This window comes from Lissotriton helveticus, chromosome 6 (assembly GCF_964261635.1).
Source record: "Lissotriton helveticus chromosome 6, aLisHel1.1, whole genome shotgun sequence".
Lineage (NCBI taxonomy): Eukaryota > Metazoa > Chordata > Amphibia > Caudata > Salamandridae > Lissotriton > Lissotriton helveticus.
In genome coordinates, this window is record NC_136067.1 from 1435599110 (window position 1) to 1435622556 (window position 23447).

At 45.8% G+C, this 23447-nt stretch overlaps 1 protein-coding gene across 1 annotated transcript in view; it reads left to right on the forward strand.

Moving 5' to 3' along the window:
* The first annotated feature begins 1181 nt into the window (after nt 1-1181).
* Nucleotides 1182-23447, forward strand: part of LOC144762745 (MFS-type transporter SLC18B1-like) — a 427196-nt gene continuing 404930 nt past the window's right edge. The window contains exons 1-3 of the mRNA XM_078647997.1: nt 1182-1263; nt 15795-15937; nt 16103-16198. Of these exons, the coding sequence (XP_078504123.1) occupies nt 1182-1263; nt 15795-15937; nt 16103-16198 (321 nt within the window). The remainder of the gene's footprint in view (nt 1264-15794; nt 15938-16102; nt 16199-23447) is intronic.

Genomic DNA, 23447 nt, shown 5'->3' on the forward strand with positions numbered 1-23447 from the left:
ACGATAGTAAAAATCTTTCCAAACTATCAGGCGGTTTTTAGCACATGGCATTAGGACAATCCTTAATAAACATATTTTTTGTCCTCCTAGTCATTTTTATCTCACTTGCACATATCACTTGCACTGCACTCCACCGGTCCTCACACCTTGGACAACCATAGAGGCTGAGTCATCTAGAAAGTAAGAGGTTCATTACCTTTGTACATGTACCCTATGTACCACTGGGCTATATGTGACCCTTCTCTCTTGGTTTTCCAAATGACGAAGCTCCGCCAAATGGGTGGGCTGATGGAAACCTTACTCTAGCCTGGGTTGGGACAAGTCTTGTACAACTGGTGAACCGCACGTGCTCCCACATAGGTTCCTTCTGTCACATTCCCCAGACCGTTGTTCTCCCTTCAGTCAGTATGGTTATGAGACCCTCCACGAAGAGATCAGCTGCCTGCCCTTCCACATTTTCCGGGACCCCAATGATACGAACGTTATTCCTCCGGGCTCTTCCTTCAAAATCCTCCAGTCGACGGACAACACGGTCATTAGAGGCTTTCAGATTCCGTACTTCGGATTGTAGCTCCGTGACATCGTCCGTGAGACTAGCCGTTTTAATGTCCAAAGACTTCACTTTCTCACTTGCCTTTGTGAGGTCAGCCCGAATCAAGTTGACTTCGATGGACACCGTGTACAGTTTATGAGCCAGGGTCTCCATCTTCTGTCCAAGAGAGGATTTGATTCCATCAATGGCGGCCATTACATCTTTCCATGTAGCTCCGCTTCCAGGGCAGAGGCATCCTTTAATCCTTCCTGTGACTTTCCTAGTCCACTAGGCGATCCCTTAGTTTGGGCGTAACGGTCCATATTGTTCGACTGCGCATATCGTCCCCCTCTGGTGGCCTTCTGCTGCCGTTTGTCCCCCTCCGGCTTGGTCGCCATTTTGGGGATACTTCTATACATGTAGGCCGATCCAGGGAGGTGGCACTCAGCAATCGTTATTCATAGAACACGTCAAGTCCTTTATTTCGAACCCTCCAGGATAGTATGTCAATTATCCGAGGCTCGGCATCTATCCAATGACACCGAGATTAGACTACTATAGCCACACGACATTGCACAGGGTCAAAAGCCGCAGTCGTTGGGTCCGCACTCTTCCACACCAAGAAAGGTCTAAATAGCAATATTCACCGATGTCAACTGAGGTGCCCAACAGTCAGAAACACTCTTCAGCTGGGTCACGGGTGCACCCGTCAAAATCGAAAGTGAAACCAAGTGAGGCTGTGGGGCCGGAACGGCCTCTTCCGGTATACGCCGTTGGTGTTGAACTACGCCACGGGCACAATGCCAACCCAAGCTCCGGGCATCCGAGAGAGACAGGCCGTAAACTTTCCGAGTCCACAACTCCGGTTTCCGGGGCGCCTTCGGGGTGCGGTTTGCAGCGTTCAGATCGTCTTTGCTTCAACTGCAAGAATCTCTCCACAGCATTCAGGATTAACAACAGGATATAATCGGGGGGCTACGGGGGTCTCGGGAGCCCCAAGCTCACGCAGCCATCTTGGATGCGCGTGAAGCTCCTCCTATCTGGAGGATTTTTACGTTCACGTTGAAGACTGAGCGCCCTATTTGTTACTAGGGTGGGTGCTGTAAACCGGCCTTCCTCCAACCCGGCAAAAACTGTGGTCCTCTAATCTATTAGGTCAGTGGAACCACTGTTACTGGCTCTACTAATGTAGTCCCAACTCTGACCCAGTGGTCTTTTCACCACAGGACCGGTGAGTCATAGTTGTGGTTGCCCTCCCCTGTTGAGAGCAGTGAGACCACCACTCATTTTCCAAGCACTGCATGAGGGGCACAGGCAGGAAAAATGCAGAATATCTTTCACTATACACATGGATCCAGGTGTTCTTGTTTTGATGAAACAAACTTATACTGTGGTAGTTTGTTTTCTCTGAACAAAGGTTGCTGAGCAGGCTCTTTAAGTATGGTTGCCACTCAGTAAATCTTCAGTGCTGTAAGGGGGTCCTTATGGAGGTGGTTTGCTTTACAGCACAGTGAGCGCTCACTAGGCATGGGAGTAGGAAGTGTGGGGGGAGCGGGGGATATATCCCCCCCAGATTTTAGAGTGGGGGACGTGGTGACAAGGGTGGGGGGGACGAGAGGACAAACATAATTTCCCTGTCACTTCCATGATTTGCAGGGCCATTAGCGCATAAAAGCGCTACTGATTATGGCCCTGCACTTGACCTGCTGACCTGCCTCCAGTCAATTCAATTCAATTAGTCTTTATTTCGAATAATAAGAATTCATAAAAGACAATATACAGTCATGTACAATATAAAATACACTAGGAATCCCTAGGACTAAAAAACACAATACACAAACAGTATACATAAAATACATCTAAATGGGACGATCAGTGCAAGGGTACATTAAGTCTCTTAATTCGAATCAGCCAGGACCATCCCAGGAATTTAGCAACACAAACCACCACAATTTCCGATCTTACAACTTGCAGTTTCCTGAGTGCATCACGATAACCACTACAATTCAAAGATGCACATATGGGTTTTAGCCACTTGTTTCTAGGTTCACGATATACAGGACAACCAAAGAAAAGATGACCAATACTTTCTTCCTGGTCAGAACACCAGGGACATTTGCTTCCTGTCTTCGCATCCCATTTAGCAGTAAAGGAATTCACTGGCAAGGTGCCAGTACGAAACTGATGATAGAGCTTACGATCTAACACCTTGGGGATCAAATCCCAATACTGGTCTAATAAGGGAGTGACCTTGTGCAATAAAAATTTTCCTGTTAAATTAGTGTCCAGGGATTGGGTTACCAAGATGGATTTTTTCCATGCCCAAAAGAGCGCCTTAAACTCAGATTTGGATGGGAAAGTAGACCCCCCTGGATTTGACCAAAGCTCAGGAAGGCCCATCATATGTAGGGTGTTTCTAACTTCCCTAAACCAGTGTATTTTTTGTGCACCCCATAATGATTTTACCTCGTCTAATTCCCGAGCAAAAAGACTAAGCTCGGGAGTGGACCAAAGGCGACGCCAGAGTGACACTATGCGATACTGGGCCAAATCATTGATTGGTCTACAACCTAGGTCAAGTAACAAGGGTTTTATGGGTGTAGACTGCGGGAGACCTACCAGGTTCCGTAGGAACCTATTTTGTGCCACAGCCAAGCATAAAAGATCTTTGTGACCCCAAACTTCGGCTCCATATAAGGTTGCAGAAAGGACCTTAGCCTCATAGATCTTAAGGGCGGGGGTAATACGTTTTGTAAAAGAGTTCTTTTGCTCAAGAACCAAACAACCAGCCAACCTATTAAATTTCAATTTGGACGTCTCCAATTGGGAGTTCCAGTCGAGATGATGATCAAGAGTCACACCAAGATATGTCATGACCTTGACCTGCTCGAGTTGGACCCCGTTTAGAGACACAGAACAGATCGGAGGGGTTTTCTTACAAAAAACCATAAATTTGGTCTTTTCAACATTTATTTGTAAGTCGTTTGCATTACAAAATTCAGAAAATCTATTCAGGGCCACCTGAAGCCCTCCTCTTGTTTTCGAAAGGAGGAGGGTGTCGTCTGCAAAAATAAGCATAGGATATTTGCGACCACCCAACATTGGTGCATCGGACTGTGTATTATTAAAATATTGGGCCACCTGATTAATAAACAAAAGGAACAAGGTGGGGGCCAGGACCGAGCCTTGACGCACCCCACGTTGTACAGGGAAGCATTCTGTCACCTGCCCCTGGCTACCCCATCTAACCTGAGCGAAATTATCCTCGTGTAAGCGCTGAACAAGGCTCAAAAGCTCTAAGGGAAGACCAATTGATCTAAGAGCTTCCCATAGCTTCTTCCTTGGGACTAAGTCAAAAGCCGACTTAAGGTCGACAAACGCGGCGTATATTACGCCGCCACCCAAAAAAACCACTTTCCAAAAAAGTAATGAAAACCGGAGAACCTGGTCAATAGTACTGATGCCGAACCTAAACCCTGCCTGCATGGGAGAAAGTATGTTATTAGTGTCGATCCATTCCTGGATTCTTACTAAAATCATCCTAGACACAATTTTCTGAATCGCATCGATCAGACTAATTGGCCGATAATTGTTTGGAACGGAGCGATCACCCTTCTTATATACTGGCAGGATTTCCGCACCTTTCCAGGACTTCGGAATCTCTGCGCCTGCAGCTATATTGATTGCCAATAGTGTGATATATGGGACCCATAAATCAGGATTAAGCTTAAAAAGGTCTGCGGGGATGACATCTAGGCCAGGGGCTTTTCCCGACTGGACTGACTCAAGAGCTTGTAAGGTATCAGTTTCCAGAAAGGTAAGTCTATCTCCTATTGGTAACAGGGGGCTCAGTGGGAAGGTGGCTATTGTTTGATCCAGAGCTATATTTGGGTCGTTAAATTGTGTCGAGAAAAATTCAACCCAAGATTGTGCTGACACGTGGTTATCAGGTGTTTGGGCAACTGAAGCCCTTCCCCTCCTCACGATCAGCCAAAATTCAGTTGAATTGGAAGACTCACAGGCTCTAAGGAGGGCGAGCCAGTAAGAGTCATCCCAGTCCCGCTTGGCCGCCCAGAGAGTGTGTTTATAACACTGCCTAGCAACCCTAATATTTACAATGTTCCTAGCCTTAACAGCAGCTACTAAGCTACTGTGAGCTGCTCTGCAACTCTTGTTGTACCATTTTTTGTACGCCTTAATGGGGGCAGGTTTAGAGGGCTTAGTAAGGAGGTTTTTGAGACTCAAAAAACACTCCTCGTGGAGAGTGATGAAGGTGGGATCAACAACACCAAAAGGGGATAATGGTGGCATCCTACTCCTCGCGCTCCTGACCTTCTCCTCTATCTTGGCGATAAGCGCTAGATCGTCTAACACCCTGGACCATTTTACACGACGTCTGTTGTCGCACAAGACTACGTCTGACGTCAAGCAGTTGGTTCCACAGGCTTGGGCACCCAAGCCAGAGACCAAGATCTCGAGTGAAAGGGGATTGTGATCGCTCTCTGGACGGGGCTCTACCACCATATCTCGCACAATTGACCAACATTCAATATTGATCAATATGTAGTCGATGCGGCTAGAGCTTAAACCATTATCAAAGGTATTTGTCCCTAATCTATCTGAGCGTGTGCGCCCGTTAACAGCCCGGAGGCCCCATTCCAAACAAAAGCCCAGCCAATGTAGGGCTGCCTCAGTACCCCTAACTCCCCTAGGAATAGTTAACGGGGGAATGTTCCATGCTGTATCCTCCTCTGCACCCACATCCTCTGCCAGGGTAAGTATGGGCTCAAAGGAGGAATTCATATCGCCCGCTACCATAACAATCTGGTCACCTGTAGAGTTCCTCAGTACCCGGTCAAGGTCGTTCAACACGGTTTGCTTGCTCCCACCCTGGCAGCCACGGGCATAGACATTAACCAGAAAAAGATCAATGGCGTTGACTTTACTCAAAGTGATACACAGAAGATCCGCACTCTCTACCAGAATCTCCTTGCCATGAAAGCCCAGATTATTTTTAATCCAGATGGTTAAGCCACCTGAGGCCCTACCCTTAGTACTCTGGGTGGCGGGTTTTGAGAAGTTAAGGTAACCCACCCTGTATAAGGGGACTGTTGACCATGTTTCCTGGAAGATAATGATGTCGTATAGGTCGATAAAGTTGGTCCAATCGACATTATCCAGGCGTCCCCGTAGCCCTGCGATGTTCCAGGATGCCACTCTCAGTGGGTTATCCGTACCATTTACTCGGCAAATGGGAGCCAGGCCCTGCGCATCTAACCCAGACATAGCCAGAACAATGCTAGGGTCTGGAGCTGGACACAGATTTCCAATCGCAGTGAGGCCAGTACAAGGCGTTGTTAAGGTGGAAGATTGGGCTGCCTCCCTGGAATAAGGAGAGTTCGTCAGATTTCTAGGAGGAGTTAAGTTGATACTGGATTTTGTAGGAGTGATAAATGGGACTATCTCCCTAGTCTGAGGAAAATTCTTTAGTGGCAGTATGTCATCAGACCCCCCATGTCAGTCGACATCCTCCAGACAACCGAACATATTTGATGTCGGTGCCCCCTGCCACCAATTATGCTGGGTGTATCCATCAACCATATGAGTTGGCCGTCTAGAGTGCTGAACGTTTAACCATAAGCCCTCCTGCGTAGGTTGGTGTCTAGGAGGGTAAAAAAAAGTAAGTGGCCTCACGACTATAGTAGAATTGGCTCCGTAGGATGGCCATGCGCAAAGATGCTGGGCTGTGTGGGGATCGGCAAAAGATACCACAACACAGTCACCAGCTATAGACTTATGCGTGGGGCCTATCCAGGGCACTCTCCGTACCATTAAGACACTACTTCTATACTGACCGGGGAGCTGTTTATTAGAATTAAGCCAATGAATGACCTTGTTTTTAAGGGAAAGATCATTCTCCTGAGAATGTGGGTCCAATTCAGGAACACCAGCTAATATAATGACATAGGACCCAGCTTCAGGGGGTAAATCAATAAATCCTCCACGAAAGTTAGGGCGGGTAGCCTGTCGTAATGGATATTTCGTGCGTTCAGGCCTTGAGGATTGATAGGCTGCTACTCTTGGGGCAAAATTCTGTCTATTGGCAGGTTTTTGCGAGGGGAGAGATAGTGGTACATCTAAGCTGGGAGTGGGTACTATAGGATTGGCAATAATAGTGCGGGGCTTAGGTGTTGGTTTTGGTGCTGACAAGGTCGTAGGAATGCTTACAAATACATGCGGAGGAGGTGGTATGGGGACAGGTGCCTTGGGTTGGGGGATAGGGTCGGTTACACATGGGAGCTTAGCTTCCATGTTTTTTAGGCTCAAACTAGCCAAGGTGACTATGGTCCTGTCCATTTCCAGCAGATTGTTCTCTATGCGGGAAAGTCTTAATTCCAAGGGGGATAGTAATTGTTTAAGCGTACCCCAAACTATCTTCAGGAATTCTTCATCCCCCTCCCTTCCATTCACGGGACTGCACACCCGACTCTCCAAATTAACCGCGCTATTCTCCCCTGGGGAGGTAATGAGAATGTTATCTTCCACCAGGCTAGATGAACTGGGAACGGGTTCCCCCCCCAGACCACTAAGAGTCGGTTTATGACTATCATCTTTCGCCCCAAGGGAGCCCATGGTACGTCTACTGTTAAAAAACTGGGATCTTGCAATTTTAGCTTTTTTCCGAGCATAAATAGACCTCGCTAGACATTTCTTTTTGTAGGTTGCAGCTTTCTTGACACTACACGATCTCGTGGTTAGGTTAGTTTTAGGGAAAGGAATGGAACCTATACCAATGGTTAGTGGGACAGGGGCTTTACTTTGTTGCACTAAAGTTGGGATGGGGATAGGGGGGGAATTTATGAGGGTTGTTAGCGGAGCGGGATGAATAGCTGCCGTTGCTAATAAGGTCCGGGGAGCTATGGTACGATCGGGAGTACGGGCAGATGCAATATTCCCCAAGGATGATTTTTTTTGTGTTGGCTATATGTTCTGACAGCCTTCTTGCAGCATCAAGTTCTAAGGAAACCTTGTGCTGCATTTTACTGATTTCTTCGTCAATAGCCAAATTGGTTTTGACTAGGAATTCATCCAGGGTTCTATTAGGGTTGCTAGCGGCCATGAGGGTTTTGCTCCGGCTACCCCGTGAGCACATTTTACAGAATACAAGTGAATAAATAACAATACAAACAACAATAAAACTGTAAAATGTACCAACAAAGGGGGGTGGCCCAGCCCAGCCCTCTTAGTCCTCGAACGGCCTCCAACGGCCCGCTCTTTGCCCGGTCTTCGCCCCGGGCTGCGTCCCGCGCTGCGGGAGTGCTGGGACAATAAGTAGGTGGCCAAGTAAAACAGGGGGGCGTGGCAGCAGGGAGAGCGGACCGGATGTTATGCAATGGTCTAGCAGGGACTCCTGGGCAATGGAGTCCCCTGCACGCTCGCAGCCCCGCTGACCGCACTCACCCGGTAGCCTGTCTTCGGTCCCGCACCAAGTGTCCCAGAGTCCAAAGCGCCGAAGCGGCACCCGCGGAGCGGGTGCGGCGAGTCGTCCTGTGAAGTCCTGGAAGGTTCAGGGAATACCGCTGGGGTTACAGGGTCAGCTACCAAAAGTGCCTCAGTGCTCACAGTCATCAGTGACCAATCTGCTGGTCAAAGAATAAAGGTGAGCCAGGAGGTCATCCACACCCTGAGCCCTTTTGTGTTAATGCTAATTGTGCTAGTTTCTTCTGACCTCGTTCTGCGTGTGGCAGGTCAAAGGAAGAGTGGAGTTGAAAAGCAGTGTTTTCTTGATTGCTGTCTGCATCCTACCGCCCTCTGCAATACCCCCATCTGCTGCTTTGAAGACTAGCCACGCAGGGCAATGAGAAAGATCTAATGAGGGAAGAGTCTCATTCAGCCTGACACCTGCAGGCTAAAAAGGAGGATCCCTGAAATACAACATTGTCTAGGATCACACCTTTTGGTGAAATAGGGAAGCCTAGATTGGGCCCATATTTTACATTTTCACTCATACAATTCAGCTTCTAGAAGTGTGTCTCTTTCTTAATGTTTTTTACCTAATTATTGAAGGGTTAGATTAATTCGTAGGTGACAGGGAGAAGTCACGTTTTATTTTGGGCAGTTTTGCTTGTATTATTATTTATGTTGTTCTTATTGTTACATACTTGCGCATATTGAAGCATATTGTGATCGTTTCTGTTTTTAATATTCTTGTTTGACTTGCATTATAATTTGTTTAATTCATTTTCAAATTTTAGGAGTATAGACAGCGAAAATAAATCGACAAATAAAAATAATAAGTTACATGATCAGGATACATTGTATTGTACTTTAATTGCATTTATATAGCGCTTACTACCCCTGATGGGGGTGTAAAAGCAATTTTTTAAGTGAGTAGCATGGTACTCTGGAGCCCAAAATAAGATTAGTGGTGAATTTGTTTAGTTACATATAAGATTAATTTGAGTGGTCGCTATGTTAGTCTGTTATTTGGATTGAGAAGGATTGAAAAGGATAGTGGAGGGATAGAAGAGGAAAAGGTTTGCATTTATATAGCGCTTGCTACCCCCAATGTGGTGCTAAAGTGCTTTTTGGCAAGTAGCAAGCTACTCCAGAACCAGAAAAGGATTAGTGGTGAATTAGGCTAGGGAAAGGCGAAATTTGTTTGAGCGGTGGATATGTTGGTCTGTTATTTGGATGAAAAGGATAGTGGAGGGATAGAGGACGGAAGGGTTTTCATTTATATGACTCTTGTTCCCCTGATGAGGTGTTGTAGCAGTTCTTTGTGCTTAGCAGGCTACTCTGGAACACAAAATGGATTAGTGGTGAATTAGTGTAGGGAAATATGAAATGAATTTGATTTGGGTGGTGGACGTGTTTAGCTGCTATTTGGATTACAAAAGGAATAGTGGAGAGATAGAAGAAGGAAGGGTCGAGAAATTACATTTTTTTTTACTTTTGTTGGGAGTTCATAGTAGTAGGAGGGGGTTTGGGATGAGTAAATGGGAGGTGGAGGGGAACAGTCAGAGGGAAAGGTTTAGAAGGGCTTGTTTGGGAGATCTGAATAGTAAAAGAGGTTTGAGATGATGCAAGAAGGGGTAGAGTCTATAAAGGGTTATTTTGGGGGTCATAGTAGTGGTATGGGGTTTGGGTTGAATGTGAGAGTGGAGGAAGGGGATATATTGAGAGAGGCATAGTGTGGGAAATAGGGTAGTGCATTGGAAATAGTAATTACTTAAATACATTTTAAACATAGACTTTTGTAACAATAAGTAATATGTACATTTGTTAAGCATAAATAACAAATATCTATATCTTTAAAAACCTAATTATTATACATGTTATATACAGAGGGATATGCTGTATATTTATGTTTGAGTTTGGTTGTCATGTGAGGAGTAGACAATTCTTGAGTAGTCTTCTGAAGTTAAGGGGGTTATCCGTGGATCTTATGTTTGGGCATAAAGAGTTCATAGTTTGGCTGCTAAAATAGAGAAGGATGTGCCACCCACGTTTTTTTTCTTGTACGTTGGAATTTTGAGGCAAGGTGCCACTCTAGAGCACAGGTTCCTTTGTTGAATGTATTTTGTGATTTTATTTCCTCATGAAGAGCGGTACTGTTCCATGTATCGCTTTGTGGGTGATACAAAGCCTCTTGAATGTGGATCTTCTGGCAACCTGTAATCAATGTAGGGCTTTCAAGGCCGGAGAGATGTGGGCTTCAGTTTGTTATGTAAGGGTAGTCTGGCAGCTGAGTTCTGAATCCATTGTAGTTTTTTCAAAGTAGTTAAAGGTAATCTGTGGTAGAGGCTATTGGCGTAATCGAGTTTAGACAGAACAAGTGAGATAGTAGCCTGGACCTTGTGTGGGAATCCCAGGTGGGTGAAGATGCGTCGCAGAGATGTTATGGTAAAAAAGCTTGATCTTGCTGGTTTGTCCACTTGAGCATTCATTGATAGCTTTCAGTCCATGGTCATTCTGAGGTTTCTTACTTCCTTTGATACTTTCGGTGGTGTTCCCAGATCATCAGGCCATGTGGTGAGACGGTCATAATTTTTCTAATCGCCCCATGTGAGTAGTTCTGTTTTGGATGCATTTAAATTGAGATGGCTCCATGTCATCCACTGATACATGGCTCTGAGACAGCTGAAAATTGGGGAGTTTCCCGATGTCTTCATGGCATCCCAGTTGAAGGAGTATTTGTGTGTCATATGCATAGTTATAGCAAGTGAGGTGAGATTGATTGATCAGTGCCAGTAATGACTTCATGTAGATGTTGAAAATCATGGGTAGGATGAAAGAGCATTGACAAACCTCTGCCTTTGTGAAGTATGGTTTGGAAGAGAATGGATGACATTAGTTCTGTTGCGAAGGTAGGATGTGATCCAGTCAAGAGCAGTCCTCTCTATGATAGCTTCATAGCGTCTTTTTACCAGAGTGTCATGGTCAACCGTGTCAAAGGCAGCTATGAGCTCCAAGAAAAGTAGGGTAGCAACCCCATTCCGGTCAACTATGTTCTTAGGGTCCTCCCAGTGGCCAACAAGGGCAGATTATGTGTCTCTTTCCAGAGGGAATCCCGTTTGGAAGTCTGAAAGTATGGCATTATCTTCAAAGAATTGTGACATCTGGGCGAAGTCTGCTCTTTCTATCAGTTTGCCCAGGAAAGGTCCATTTGTAATTGATCTGTAGTTGTTGGGGTTCAGGGGGTACAGGTTTGTTTTCTTCAGTAGTGGGCATATGCATGACTTTTTTAGATCTTTTGGAAATATTCCAGTAGTTAAGGAATAGTTGATGATGCTTCTTACTGGTGTGGCAGCAGAGGTTGTAAGAAGAATTTTCTGGAATGTTTGTGGTGGACAGGGGTCAGAAAGGCTGCCGGCAGACCTCCGTGCTGCTTTGACCAACTCCATAAATTAATTGTGTAAAATGTGTTGCATAATCTGTTATGTTTTTCTAAGTGTAGTTTGTCTTGATTGGTATTTGTTTTGAGCCAGGCATGTTGCTGATTTCTAATTTGCTATTTTATCTCATTGAACTTATCTATTTCTCCAAGATGCTGTTGTCTTTTATTGTGTTGTGTTGTTTATAGTGGTATTAGGACATCAAAAGCTTCCTGTAGCCACTCACATAGTTTTAACAGAATGTATTGTGTCAAGATCTGTATTGGATGTTAGGTATGTTTCTAAGTGTTCAAAATTGAGTTGGTTCCACTGTCGATAGGTGGATGCACATACAGTGGTTTTAGGTGTGTCGCTTAGAATTGTTTTGTGTGAGAGATTTTGTTGTGCTGGTGTGTGTGTTATGTTTTATGTTTGAGGAGTTGTGAAAGGAGGTGCTGACGTATCTGTTTTCTGAGAAGGTTTTGTATGTAAAGTACTGTTAATGAGTGGAAGTTTAAGGTAAAGGGGTGGTGATGTGTTTGTGAATAGAGTATGTGGTGTGTAAGAGGGGATGAACTAGAGTTGAGTGTTTGATTTGATTGCTGAAAGGTAATAAGTGTGGTGCAGTGGAGTGTAAGTGTTGGGTGGTTGTGTTATTGTGATAGAAAGAAAAGGAGGGCATTGGTAGATGAAAAAATAGAAGGCTGAGTATAGGTGTGCTGGTGACAAAGAGGGGTCTGTTAGAAGTAATTAGAGCAGGGAGTGTATGTATGGATGTGATATAGTTATGTATGGTGTGGATTTCGGTTGTGTTTGTGATGAGTGGATTGGTTAGTGGTATAGCATAGAGTGGTGTATTGTTTGTAAGTGATGGTGCAAATGTGTGGTAGCTGGGGTAGACGGTTGTATAGGTGTGGTTTATGGGGTTATATGGTGGGTATTGAGACATTGCACTATGTGTAGGGTTAGCTTGTAGTAAATGAGTGTAGTACATTTGTTCCGAGTGTGTTAATCTGGTTGTGGATGGAGTAGGGTGTGTGCTGGTGCAAGTAACTTTGGGATGCATTTCTGGCCATTGACCTGAACAATCTCGAACAAGCTCAAACAGGCAACTGGCCTTGTCCATTGCGCCCTTGGCCTCGACTCCCAGTCTGAGACACCCTGAGCCCCAAGCTTAAATAGCCCTTTTAAATATGTAACCCCTTTGGGCAATGGGAACCCTAACCAGTCACAAAACTAGCCTTAAACCATAGAACCAATATGACACCAGCCTCTTACAGCCAATCACAGCCCTAGTCCCAGCAGCCAATCGGGCAGGAAACCTTAAGTCCTGCGTCCAATAGAAACCCTAGTCCCCTACCTAGTCACAGCAGCCAATCAGGCATGAAACCCAAAGCCTTGCCTCCATAGATACTCTAGCCCCAGCCCTAGTCCCAGCAGCCAGTCAGGCACAAAACCCTATGCCCTATGTCTAATAGAAAGTCTAACCTGAATCCTAATCCCAGCCTCAGTCCCAGCAGCCAGTCAGGCATGAAATCCTAAACCCTACATGCAATAGAAGCCCAAGCCCCAGGAAACAATTAGAAACCCTAAACCAACCCACTAATCAGAACGCTAACCCTAAGCCCCACTTCCAATACAAATACTGACCCAGGGACCAATCAGACCCCCATACCTATCATCCAATGAGAACCCTAACCCTAAGCCCAATAGAAAAACCAGACACAGCCATCAATCAGTGCACACATGGAACATGCAAAAGTATCTTAAATAAGGGGCATGTGGCCTCAAGCACAGGCAGCTGAGCAGGGGGCTGGGAGCTACTCCTCTATTCAGAATCTCCTTGGAGACATCAAGGCTCAATCCACTCAGTCTTCAGTGCTGCAGGTAAGGGCCTAAACCAGGCTTCTATTCCTTTTCCCACACTTAAACAACGTACTCTCCTAGCCAAAAAAAGAGTGCTACATGCACTTTCTAAACACAGTTTAGCGAGTGCAAAAGGCCCTAAATAGCAAAATACAGTTTGACCATCATAGTGGTTAGATTGCATATCGTATTGTAGTATGTTAGACCTTTGTACTGGCAGCACATATATCACAGGCATTTTTTTATTTTTATTTATTTTATAAAGTTTTATATAGCGCGAACCAGATCCCGAGGAATAGCAGAGCACATTACGGAAGGATGAAAGGGAAAGTAAAACTTCAGTAACAATATCAAGTAAGAATGCCAAACAGTTGTAGTCCCAACAATCATAGAAAAATGATACACAGCGAGAAGAGAGGGAGAATAAAACTCCAGTACGATACCGGATAAGAATACCAGACAGTTATAGTCGCAATAATCACAAACAAATGATACACAGCAAGTAATGTGATTAACAGGTCAATAACAGGCTGCTACAGGGGGCACACCTTAAGTCCGAGAGGAGCAGAGAGCTCCTCTCGGGCGTGTGGGTTTGGTTAGGGGAGATTGATGGTTCCCCATCACCAACTTAAGCAGCTTGGAATCAAAAGGTATATAGTGGGCCTCAGAAATATTTGGGTCTCAAAGAAGGGGGTTGTAGCTCCACATATATTCCATTTCTTGGGTTCCAGAGGGCAAAATCTTTAAGCCAATCTTTCACCTTGTATCATAACTGATTAATCATGAACAGGAAGTCAATGAACATTCCATTACACACAGCACTTCTCCATGTGATATAGAGTGGCAGACATGCACAGGCCAGGGCAATGGGGTATGGAAGCTCAGTGTGCAGGTTAACCCAGTTTCGCATTGGGTTATAAGCAGGGCCTCTGGAATTATACTGCAGGAAAGTTCCACATTATGCGTTGGTGTTGAGTAAATTATTTGGCAAGAAAAAGCTAATTATGCAGAAGAATGCAGCACATTTTTTAATAGCATTATTTCATTATTTTCTAATTTTTAAACTTTATAACAAAATATGGACATCAGTTGCACCACTTTAGTACCAGTTTAATGCTCAAATGTAGCACTAAGCAGCAGAAAGGTGCCCAGTCCAGATTTGTAAAGGGCCATCGTCTGCACGGCAACACGTGTCACTGCAGTCTTACTAACCTTTAAACTGCTTGAGCCAGAAACAAATTATTTTTGGGTTAAGATCTGCAGATTATGAAGCAGATGGTGTATTATGTGGCAAATCTATGATTATGCAAAAATTGCAGCGACCGCACAATCGCAAAATTCCAGCGGCCCTGTTTATAAGGCTGTCCGTCCCCCCTCCTCCACCCCCCTAGAAATGCATTGTCTCCTATGCCCCTGCTGGTATGAAAATCTAAGTAAGGCAAACAGTTCTCTGGGTAGTGGAGGTCCTGAGTTTCGCATTTAGGGGCTCATTCGGATTGCGGATTTTCCGCATTCTCTGTGCCGGCGGAAGCCACCGCCGTACCGGAGGATGATGAAAAACTGCTGCGGACCCACCAAAGACCCACCACCACATTAGGATGGCTGGTGGGTCCTGGTTTCAGTCCGCTGCTTTTCCGGCGTGGTTGGCTTACAACCGCGGTGGAAAAGCTCTAATATGGTGGCGGTGTCTCTCAGACACCGCCAGCCATATTAGGATGTGTTTAAAAAATGCTTTTCCGCGGCGGGTTTTCCGCCGTGGAAAAGCATGTGGAACTTCACTGCGGGGGCCCGTTGCGGGCCCCCTGGGTGATGGGGGGTGGGGGGTGCACATGGGGGTACCTATGGTACCCCCCCTGTATTTGTATGCAGAAATCGGCAGGCTGCCGCTTTCTGCATAGAAATGCAATGTATGCATTTTTACCATTGCGGCGGGTGCAGCTTGAAGCCGCTCCCACCGCAATGGTAAAAATAGAGGATGTGACCGCCAGGGTGGCGGTCACATCCTAATTTCACAGGAGGGAACTCCGCAGGCCATGCTGAGGTTCCCTCCTACTCCGTCCGCGATCCTAATGGGCCTCTAATTGCGGACTGGTGAGTTGTCCGCCTGGGTCTAAATGAACACATAAGTTTAACAGTAACATTTTTGATTCGGGCAAAACAATAGGCTTACAGGGCCCACATTCCATGGATGAGCTGCAAACGCACTTTAAATCATGTCACCTGTGATCATTGACTGTCGTTGGTGCTTAGCTTGTTTACTTTTGAATTTCAAAAATGTATACCTCCTTGGTAATTTTGTTGGTTTTACTTATTACATATTTTTCACTTCAATATACTGTCGTGGAAATTTTGTTGTTTGATTTCTTTACTTAAGTTGTGTTTTGTTCTGCTTTAAAGTAATAAACATGCACTTCTGCAAGGACCTGAATTATTGATTTGAGTGGGGGCTAATACCCTGCTTTCCGAATTTATTGTAATGCAGGTTCCCATAATTTACAATGTAATTATTTTTCTTTCAGACAGTCAAACACCCAAAGCATCCAACAAAGAGGACTGGAGAAAGTTTTCAAGAGAGCAGATTTTCACACTGATCTCATGTGCTTCAATTAACTTTAGTTCAACAATCACCTTCTCCTTATTAGCCCCCTTTTTTCCCCAAGAGGTAAGTGGTTTCTTTTTCTTTTTCTTTTTTCTTTTCTTTTATATTTGCAACAAGCAGTCCACATTTGCATTATCGTGTAGTGACCACACATTTGCCTGCTGCTGTAAAACCATCTTATTCTGCTATTCAGGCTGCTTTTTTGGTGCTTTTGTATCCCCCATGCAGGCTGCAATGAAAGGAGTTAGCAAGCTAGTTGTTGGATTGATTTTTGGATGCTTCGCCTTATTCAATTTCATATCTTCGCTAATCATGGGACAATATGTAAGTAGTTCCTAATTTCTGGATGCTATTTCTTGGATGTCAGTTCCTCAAATATTTAGAGCTCACAGAAGTGATTTTGTGCACCCTTTGAATATCAACACGAGTAGAAGGTTGACACCCTTCTCCAAGCGTTTCTTCTGAAAATGTTGCAAGGTGCTGCTATGGAGTTAGGGGAAACGCAAGGACTGCACACTGCATAAAGTAACTGCTTTCCTGGAACCATCTTTACATTTTTGTCAAACTGATGTCTTCGTGTGCTTTGAAACTGCAGGCTGCAACCAGGTGTAGCAAAGTAAAAGCCAGCGATAGCACTTGCTACCTCTTGGCTATTCCTGGCTGACATTCACCTTCAAGGTCTGCAAGCCTCCACATTTGCGGTTGCATTTATGGTTGCATTTTCAAGAATTTAATCCTCATAAACGCCTTAACTTGCACATCGAAACATAATTTAAGTGAACAAACACTTTTGAGAATGTTGGTATTTGTACTTAGAATAGGATTCATTGATTGAATGGTTAATTGGCTATTAGTATGTTATATCAAATGCCAACTATTTGCACTACTTCTTTACTAAATTTGGTTTAGGAAAACATTTAAAAAAATATTACAATAATCACTTGCAAAACATAGAGGTCAAATAAAATGTCATTTAGAACGGCATTGACATACACACTGTGACATTCTCCTTATGACATCACATGAAGTGATCTCCAGACACTCACCGGTAGTTAATAACTGTGTGTGGGGGGGGGGGGGGGACAAAATGGCAATAATATGTGTTTTAAACACATATTTTTGCCATTTTCTCCAGCCAGGGGTGACAAGTGTCATCACTGAGGGAGGTGACAAAATGGCAAAAATATGTGTTTTAAACACATATTTTTCCCATTTTGTGAAGCTGGGGGTGACAAGAAATGTTCCGCACCCGGTACCACCTGACCTTGCTACGCCATTGTAAAGTAGATAACACTATTTAAGTTTTTATCTATATTTAAAGCACGATGCTGCATTTAACCCCCAAGGTACAACACTGATCACCAAAGGGGGATGCCACCATAGACTCAACCATCTAATGCTTAAGTCATTTTTCCAGAGTTAGCCTAAAATGCCCGAATCTAAAATCTAGTATCAAATCTCATCATTATATGTCCATGCAAAGCTTTCAAATGCTCAGTCGGAAGCTCCTTTCCCCCCAGACACAACCTCTATTTGACTAGGTATAGCTTGACAAGGCCGGTACAGCCTCATAAAAGGATATGTGCAGACTCTTCTTTCAAAGAGACAGCTGAAAGAGGATAGAAGAGAAGCAGGCACAATATAGCATCGGAGTTAATGGAAGACAGAATGGAGGAACGAACATGAGCAAGGAGGGAATAGGGAGGGAAAGGGCGAAGTATAAAAAAAGGAGGAGGAAGATAAGTAGGTGAACCAAAGGATGCTCATGGTATGGGGAGAAGACAGTCAAATAAGGGAAAACAAGAGATGAAAGTAAATTGGGGAATGGATGGAGAATAGGCAGAAAAATAGGATTATGAAGAATTTAGAGAGAGGGGTAGCAGAGGGAACAGAGAGAAGTACTTCTTCATCTAATTGGTGGAGGCAAGGGAGAGGCTGAAACAGAGAAAAGGTGTGAGCAGACTTGAGGGGCTTTGTAGCCTGCTGAGCAATGCAGGATTACTTGTTTAAGGAGAGCTAGTGGTGTGTGGAGTCAGAGTAAGTTAGAAAGATGTAGTAGTTTCCTGGTGAGGAGGTAGGCCAGTCATTTTGGCAATTTGTTTTAGAAAATGGTTGCAGTGTTCATGATGTGAATGGTCGATGTGTTTGGTGACGTGAGGAGGACGTTAGTCAGGAAATTAGGAGCCCATTAGGATCGCGGACAGACTTGAGTCCGTCCGCGACCCTTGAGGAGGAGGGAACGTCCGCATGGGCTGCGGCGTTCCCTCCTCTGCAATTAGGATGTGACCGCCACCCTGGCGGTCACATCCTCTATATTTAACATTACGGCGGGTGCGGCTTCAAGCTGCGCCCGCCGCAATGGTAAAAAAGCACGCATTGCATTTACATGCAGAAAGCTGCAGGCACCTCGCGGTGCCTGCCGCTGTCTGCATGTAAATGCAGGGGGGTACATAGGTACCCCCCATGTGCACCCCCCATTCACCCTGGGGGCCCGCAACGGGCCCCCGAAGTGCACATCCATATGCTTTTCCACGGCGGAGAACCCGCCGCGGAAAAGCATATCAGATACGCAATCCTAATATGGCTGGCGGTGTCTGAGAGACACCGCCACCATATAAGAGCTTTTCCGCCGCGGTTGTAAGCCAACCGCGGCGGAAAAGCGGCGGACATAAACCAAGACCCACCAGCCATCATAATTTGGCGGTGGGTCTTTGGAGGCTCCGCTGCGGTTTTCCCACATCCTCCGGGCCGGCGATGGCTTCTGCCGGCCCGGAGGATGCGGGAAAACAGCGATCCTAATGAGCCCCTAAGTTCGGAGATGGACATACTAGAGTAGCCAATAGGAAGGATGTGGGTGTGTCGTGGGAAGAAGGGGAAATTGACGCAGGGTTGTTTGAGAACTGCTGGCATTTAGAGACTTACAAAAACCATCGACAATGTCAACAAGCAATGGCAAAGCCAATAGTTCTCGGCTTCAAAATACCAAACTAGTAGCTTTGCAAAATTTCTCTCCAGTCGCCTGACACATGCATCAAGACGGATGTGCATGCATGGATGGAAATCTTGGAAAGGGTTTTTTTTTTTTTTAAGGACACCCATTCCAAGAAGGCCGCCGATGTATTCAGATGTGGTGTATTGCATTCCTCTATGCATGCTTACAGATGTTCTTGCATCTTGTCACAGGCAGCAGTTTTTGATTTACCAATCTTACATGGCTGACAGACCTGTTAGACTGGTAAATGAAAATGCAGAATGGTAACAAACAAGTTGTGCAAAGTTCCAAAAAGTTAGTGAGTAGCCTGAAAGCACGGCACAACTGCTGGGTGTCATTAAAAAAATATATACTAAAGCACAATGCAGAGTGGTGGAGCCGCAGTAGGAAAGACGCATAAACGAGTTTGCATCCCAGCAGCACTTTAAAAAAAGAAAGGGGCAGATTTACAAGCCACTTGCGCCATTTTTGCGTCACTTTTCCCATGTTAAAAGTGACGCAAAAGTGGCTAAATGGGCTTGTAAAACTGTCCCCAAATGTATAAATGTTTTTAAGTCGTAAAACACAGAGAACGTGTTGGGAATTGAGGCAAGGCAAGGATTATTGGGGAGCAGAGACAACATCTATGGGGGAGGAAGAGGGAGAGAGCAAGGAAAAGTGCACTCATGGAATGTTTGAACAACAAGTAAAGAAAAAGTCCCCACACGCATGCAGTGCAAGAGTACACCTTATCAGAACACTGTGAGACCGAAATAAACCCTGTATTTAACACAATAGGTTGGCCTGCATACAGCTAAAACTGTCTTTATCTAAGGCAAAGAAATGGTTGCATATTGTAACTGCTCATAAAAGTTAATTGTGTTTTGCTGAATCTGCTGACATGTGTACGTAATGGTAGAGAGAAATCAACTTTTTGGTGTTGCACCACATCTAATTACCCGGCTGGTGTTGACAGATATAATGTGTGGTATTAGGAGGCATAGGATAGAACTGTCCAAATTGTACCCACAACTTCCAGAGAGAGACCTGAATTCAAACTATACTGCTTCACAGCACTATTTTACTGGATGATTGAATGGTCTTGCCACTCTGCCTCCCATGTAACTGGGTTTCTAGTGGCTGCCCTGGGAGGTGGAACTCTGGCAGATTATTTCCTGGGCAGAAGGTGTTATATGGGCTGAGGCGCTCTGCTGATTGCGGTTTGTGGGCACTATTGGCTCAGATTTCCACAGCAGAAGACTGGTCTGATCCTTTGTATTCCTCAGAGATTTCTGCACTTTTAATGCTGACTTTGCTCGGGCTACCATGGCAGGAAACCGCCGGACATTGTGCAACCGGGCCATTCGTTTGATGCAGGCTTATTATTGCCATTCTCTGACCTCGGGGAGGGATGTAAGTTACCAACTTACTGGCATGCAGCGCGTTACACATGGTCTGTGACTGCCGGGTACCCCCCGCCATAACATGCAAAATACCATTACACATTTAACAGTCCAACACAGAATTTCTTTGGAAGGCAGGGAGTCTCGAGCCTGAGACCCCCCGGCCGTATTTATTAAAATATGAAACAAAATAAAAAATTTGAAAAATAAAATTTTACATAATTATTAAATGCAAACTTCAGAACATTAGATTTACATCCATTTTTCCACAGGTATGATGGGCTAACCATACCAAATTTCTAATACAGCGTGGTTCCTAACCGAATCTAACATCCTGATATTAAATTTGCATTTCTAATAATTTCTGGTCCTACGACAAGGTCGCTAACCGGTGTCAGATCCTTTTACCAGCTACGCTCTCACGTCCGAGATGCGCATGCGCAACAAGGGCCCGTTTACCCGCGTGCGCTCCGTGAACTCCATTTAACCATAACAGGAGGGCCCTTACACTCGCACCCCTTGATGACGTCATAGTGTATGTGAGGGGTGGCTACCAGCCTGAGGAAAGCGTGACTCCCTCCCCCGCACCCTTCTAAGCGATGGATATCCTGCCCCTGAAGTTCTGGGAGAGACCAGTGGCCCCTCTCCCTGGGCGGCCCCTTTCGTGAGTGGGACCGCCCCCCCCAAGGACCTTAAATTGCTGCTCACCGATTATGACCTTACCGCCAGACACACATAATAAATACGACATTCCTAATCTAAGAGGGAAAAAAGGCCTAAGGAAAATTAGTTAAAGCACCAGTAAAATTATACATATTAACATTGCCTGTATGCGTGGGAAAAAGGCCTAAGGAGGAAATTTATCATATGACATTGCATAGCATTACACCGCATACCTACCAGGGTCCTTCCCAGAATTCTGCTACCAGGGGAAGGAGGGTGGGGAAAATTAAAAATGCCCACAGCGGGGCAAGGAGCGAGCCTGGGAAGCGCGGGCACAAAGAGGCCGCTTCCCGCGCTCCCCAGGCTCTTAAACACCTCCTAGGTCGCGGTCCCGCCCCCTTGACCCGGAAGCGCAAAACTGCTTCCGGGGCAAGGGCGGGACGCGCGACCAACCAGGACTGGCCGAAGGGGGGGAGCCGGGCACAGCCATGTGTGCGTGGGGGCCGAGCGGCCCCCACTTTCCTCATGGTCTGTGACTGCCGGCCACCCCCCGCCATAACATGCAAAATACCGTTACACATTTAACAGTCCAACACAGAATTTCTTTGGAAGGCAGGGAGTCTCGAGCCCGAGACCCCCCGGCCGTATTTATTAAAATATTAAACAAAATTAAAATTTTGAAAAATTAAATTTTACATAATTATTAAATGCAAACTTCAGAACATTAGATTTACATACATTTTTCCACAGGTATGATGGGCTAACCTTAACAAATTTCTAATACAGCGTGGTTCCTAACCGAATCTAACATCCTGATATTAAATTTGTATTTCTAATAATTTCTGGTCCTACGGCAAGGTCGCTAAACGGTGTCAGATCCTTTTACCAGCTACGCTCTCACGTCCGAGATGCGCATGCGCAACAAGGGCCCGTTTACCCGCGTGCGCTCCTTGAACTCCATTTAACCATAACAGGAGGGCCCTTACACTCGCGCCCCTTGATGACGTCATAGTGTATGTGAGGGGTGGCTACCAGCCTGCGGAAAGCGTGACTCCCTCCCCCGCACCCTTCTAAGCGATGGATATCCTGCCCCTGAAGTTCTGGGAGAGACCAGTGGCCCCTCCCCCTGGGCGACCCCTTTTGTGAGTGGGACCGCCCCCCCTAAGGACCTTAAATTGCTGCTCACCTATTATGACCTTACCGCCACAGGCCAGCATAGTTGACCGACTATCTGGCCCCCCCCCCAACAAACCTACACTGAAAGGTCATATCCTCCTCGCAAAACCTTCTACCCATGCTAAGATGTTTTTTATGAATAGGGCATTCCCTGACTCTGTCATATGGACCCCATCCCGCACATAGAACTGTTCCCCCCAGATGCAACCATGAGGTATGCTCTGTAGGTAAGGAGTTCGAAATAGCTTGTCTAGTTTATTGTTGACCCTCTTTACCGAGTGATTCAACGTCCTGACTGATTCACCCCCCCTCCACTGCAGCCTCGGTATCAACTGTGACCATACTATAGTGCAATCCGGTAACAGTTTCGCCAGCCACCCTGCCGCTGAGATGATTTCTTCCAACAGGACCCTTCTGCCCAAATCCACTAAATCATTCCCCCCCAGGTGCAAGATGACCACTGAAGGTGGTGAGGTGTGTCTTTCGAGTAGATCTGACATGAAACCCCTAAGCTGACTGAGGCGAAGCTCTCCTCTGCCATGGAAAGAGACATTGAAACCCCTGCACTCCACCCTTCGGCTACCCGCTCCTGCAAGGAAAATTGGTTTAGCATGTTTTACATAAGAATGACCGACTACCCATACTACATTCATCCTCCGTTTGTCTTTCTGCCATTGATGGGATGTTGATGGTTGGTCTTGATGGTCCTTTAGTAGTTCCCGTCCTGCGTCACAGGCCCGAGAAACTAGAAATAAACAAGACAAAAAGGCAGGCATCAGAGGGGTGGCGACTGACCCTTACAACATGTGCAACCGCACATACCGCTTATAGGCATTGGAAGACCATCTCCCAATCCTCTTCACACTACTGACATTCAACCCCCTTGCAGTGGCCTCAGTGGCTGCCCCTATCCGGAAAGAATGCGTCCCAAATTCTTTGTGATCACAACCTGTTTTGGCAATACTCATGGCTAATACTCTCTGGAACTGAAACCTGGTCAAAGGGGTACCATCCTTATGCATGAGCAATGCTCCATCAAGCTTCCCTGCGCGCTGCGTAATTAACGCCTCCACATGTGACACCGGGCAGCACGGGTTATTCGGCGCCCGGTGTAAGCACAGAGACTGACCCCTGGCCTCCTGATCAGTCTTGGATTTCTGAATGGTAACCCGCATCGTGTTGTCCCGAATGCTGACGTCACGCAGCTGAAGGCCACCTTCCCTATCTAGCTTGTTGGCTGCCACCAGTTCGCCTACCCTGAAAGCCCCGTAGAATGCCAGCGCAAAAGCAGCCCTAAATAACCCCACCTCGGCCGTAGAACTGCATGTGTCCTGCAGGGCGAGGAGCACTGCTGACAATC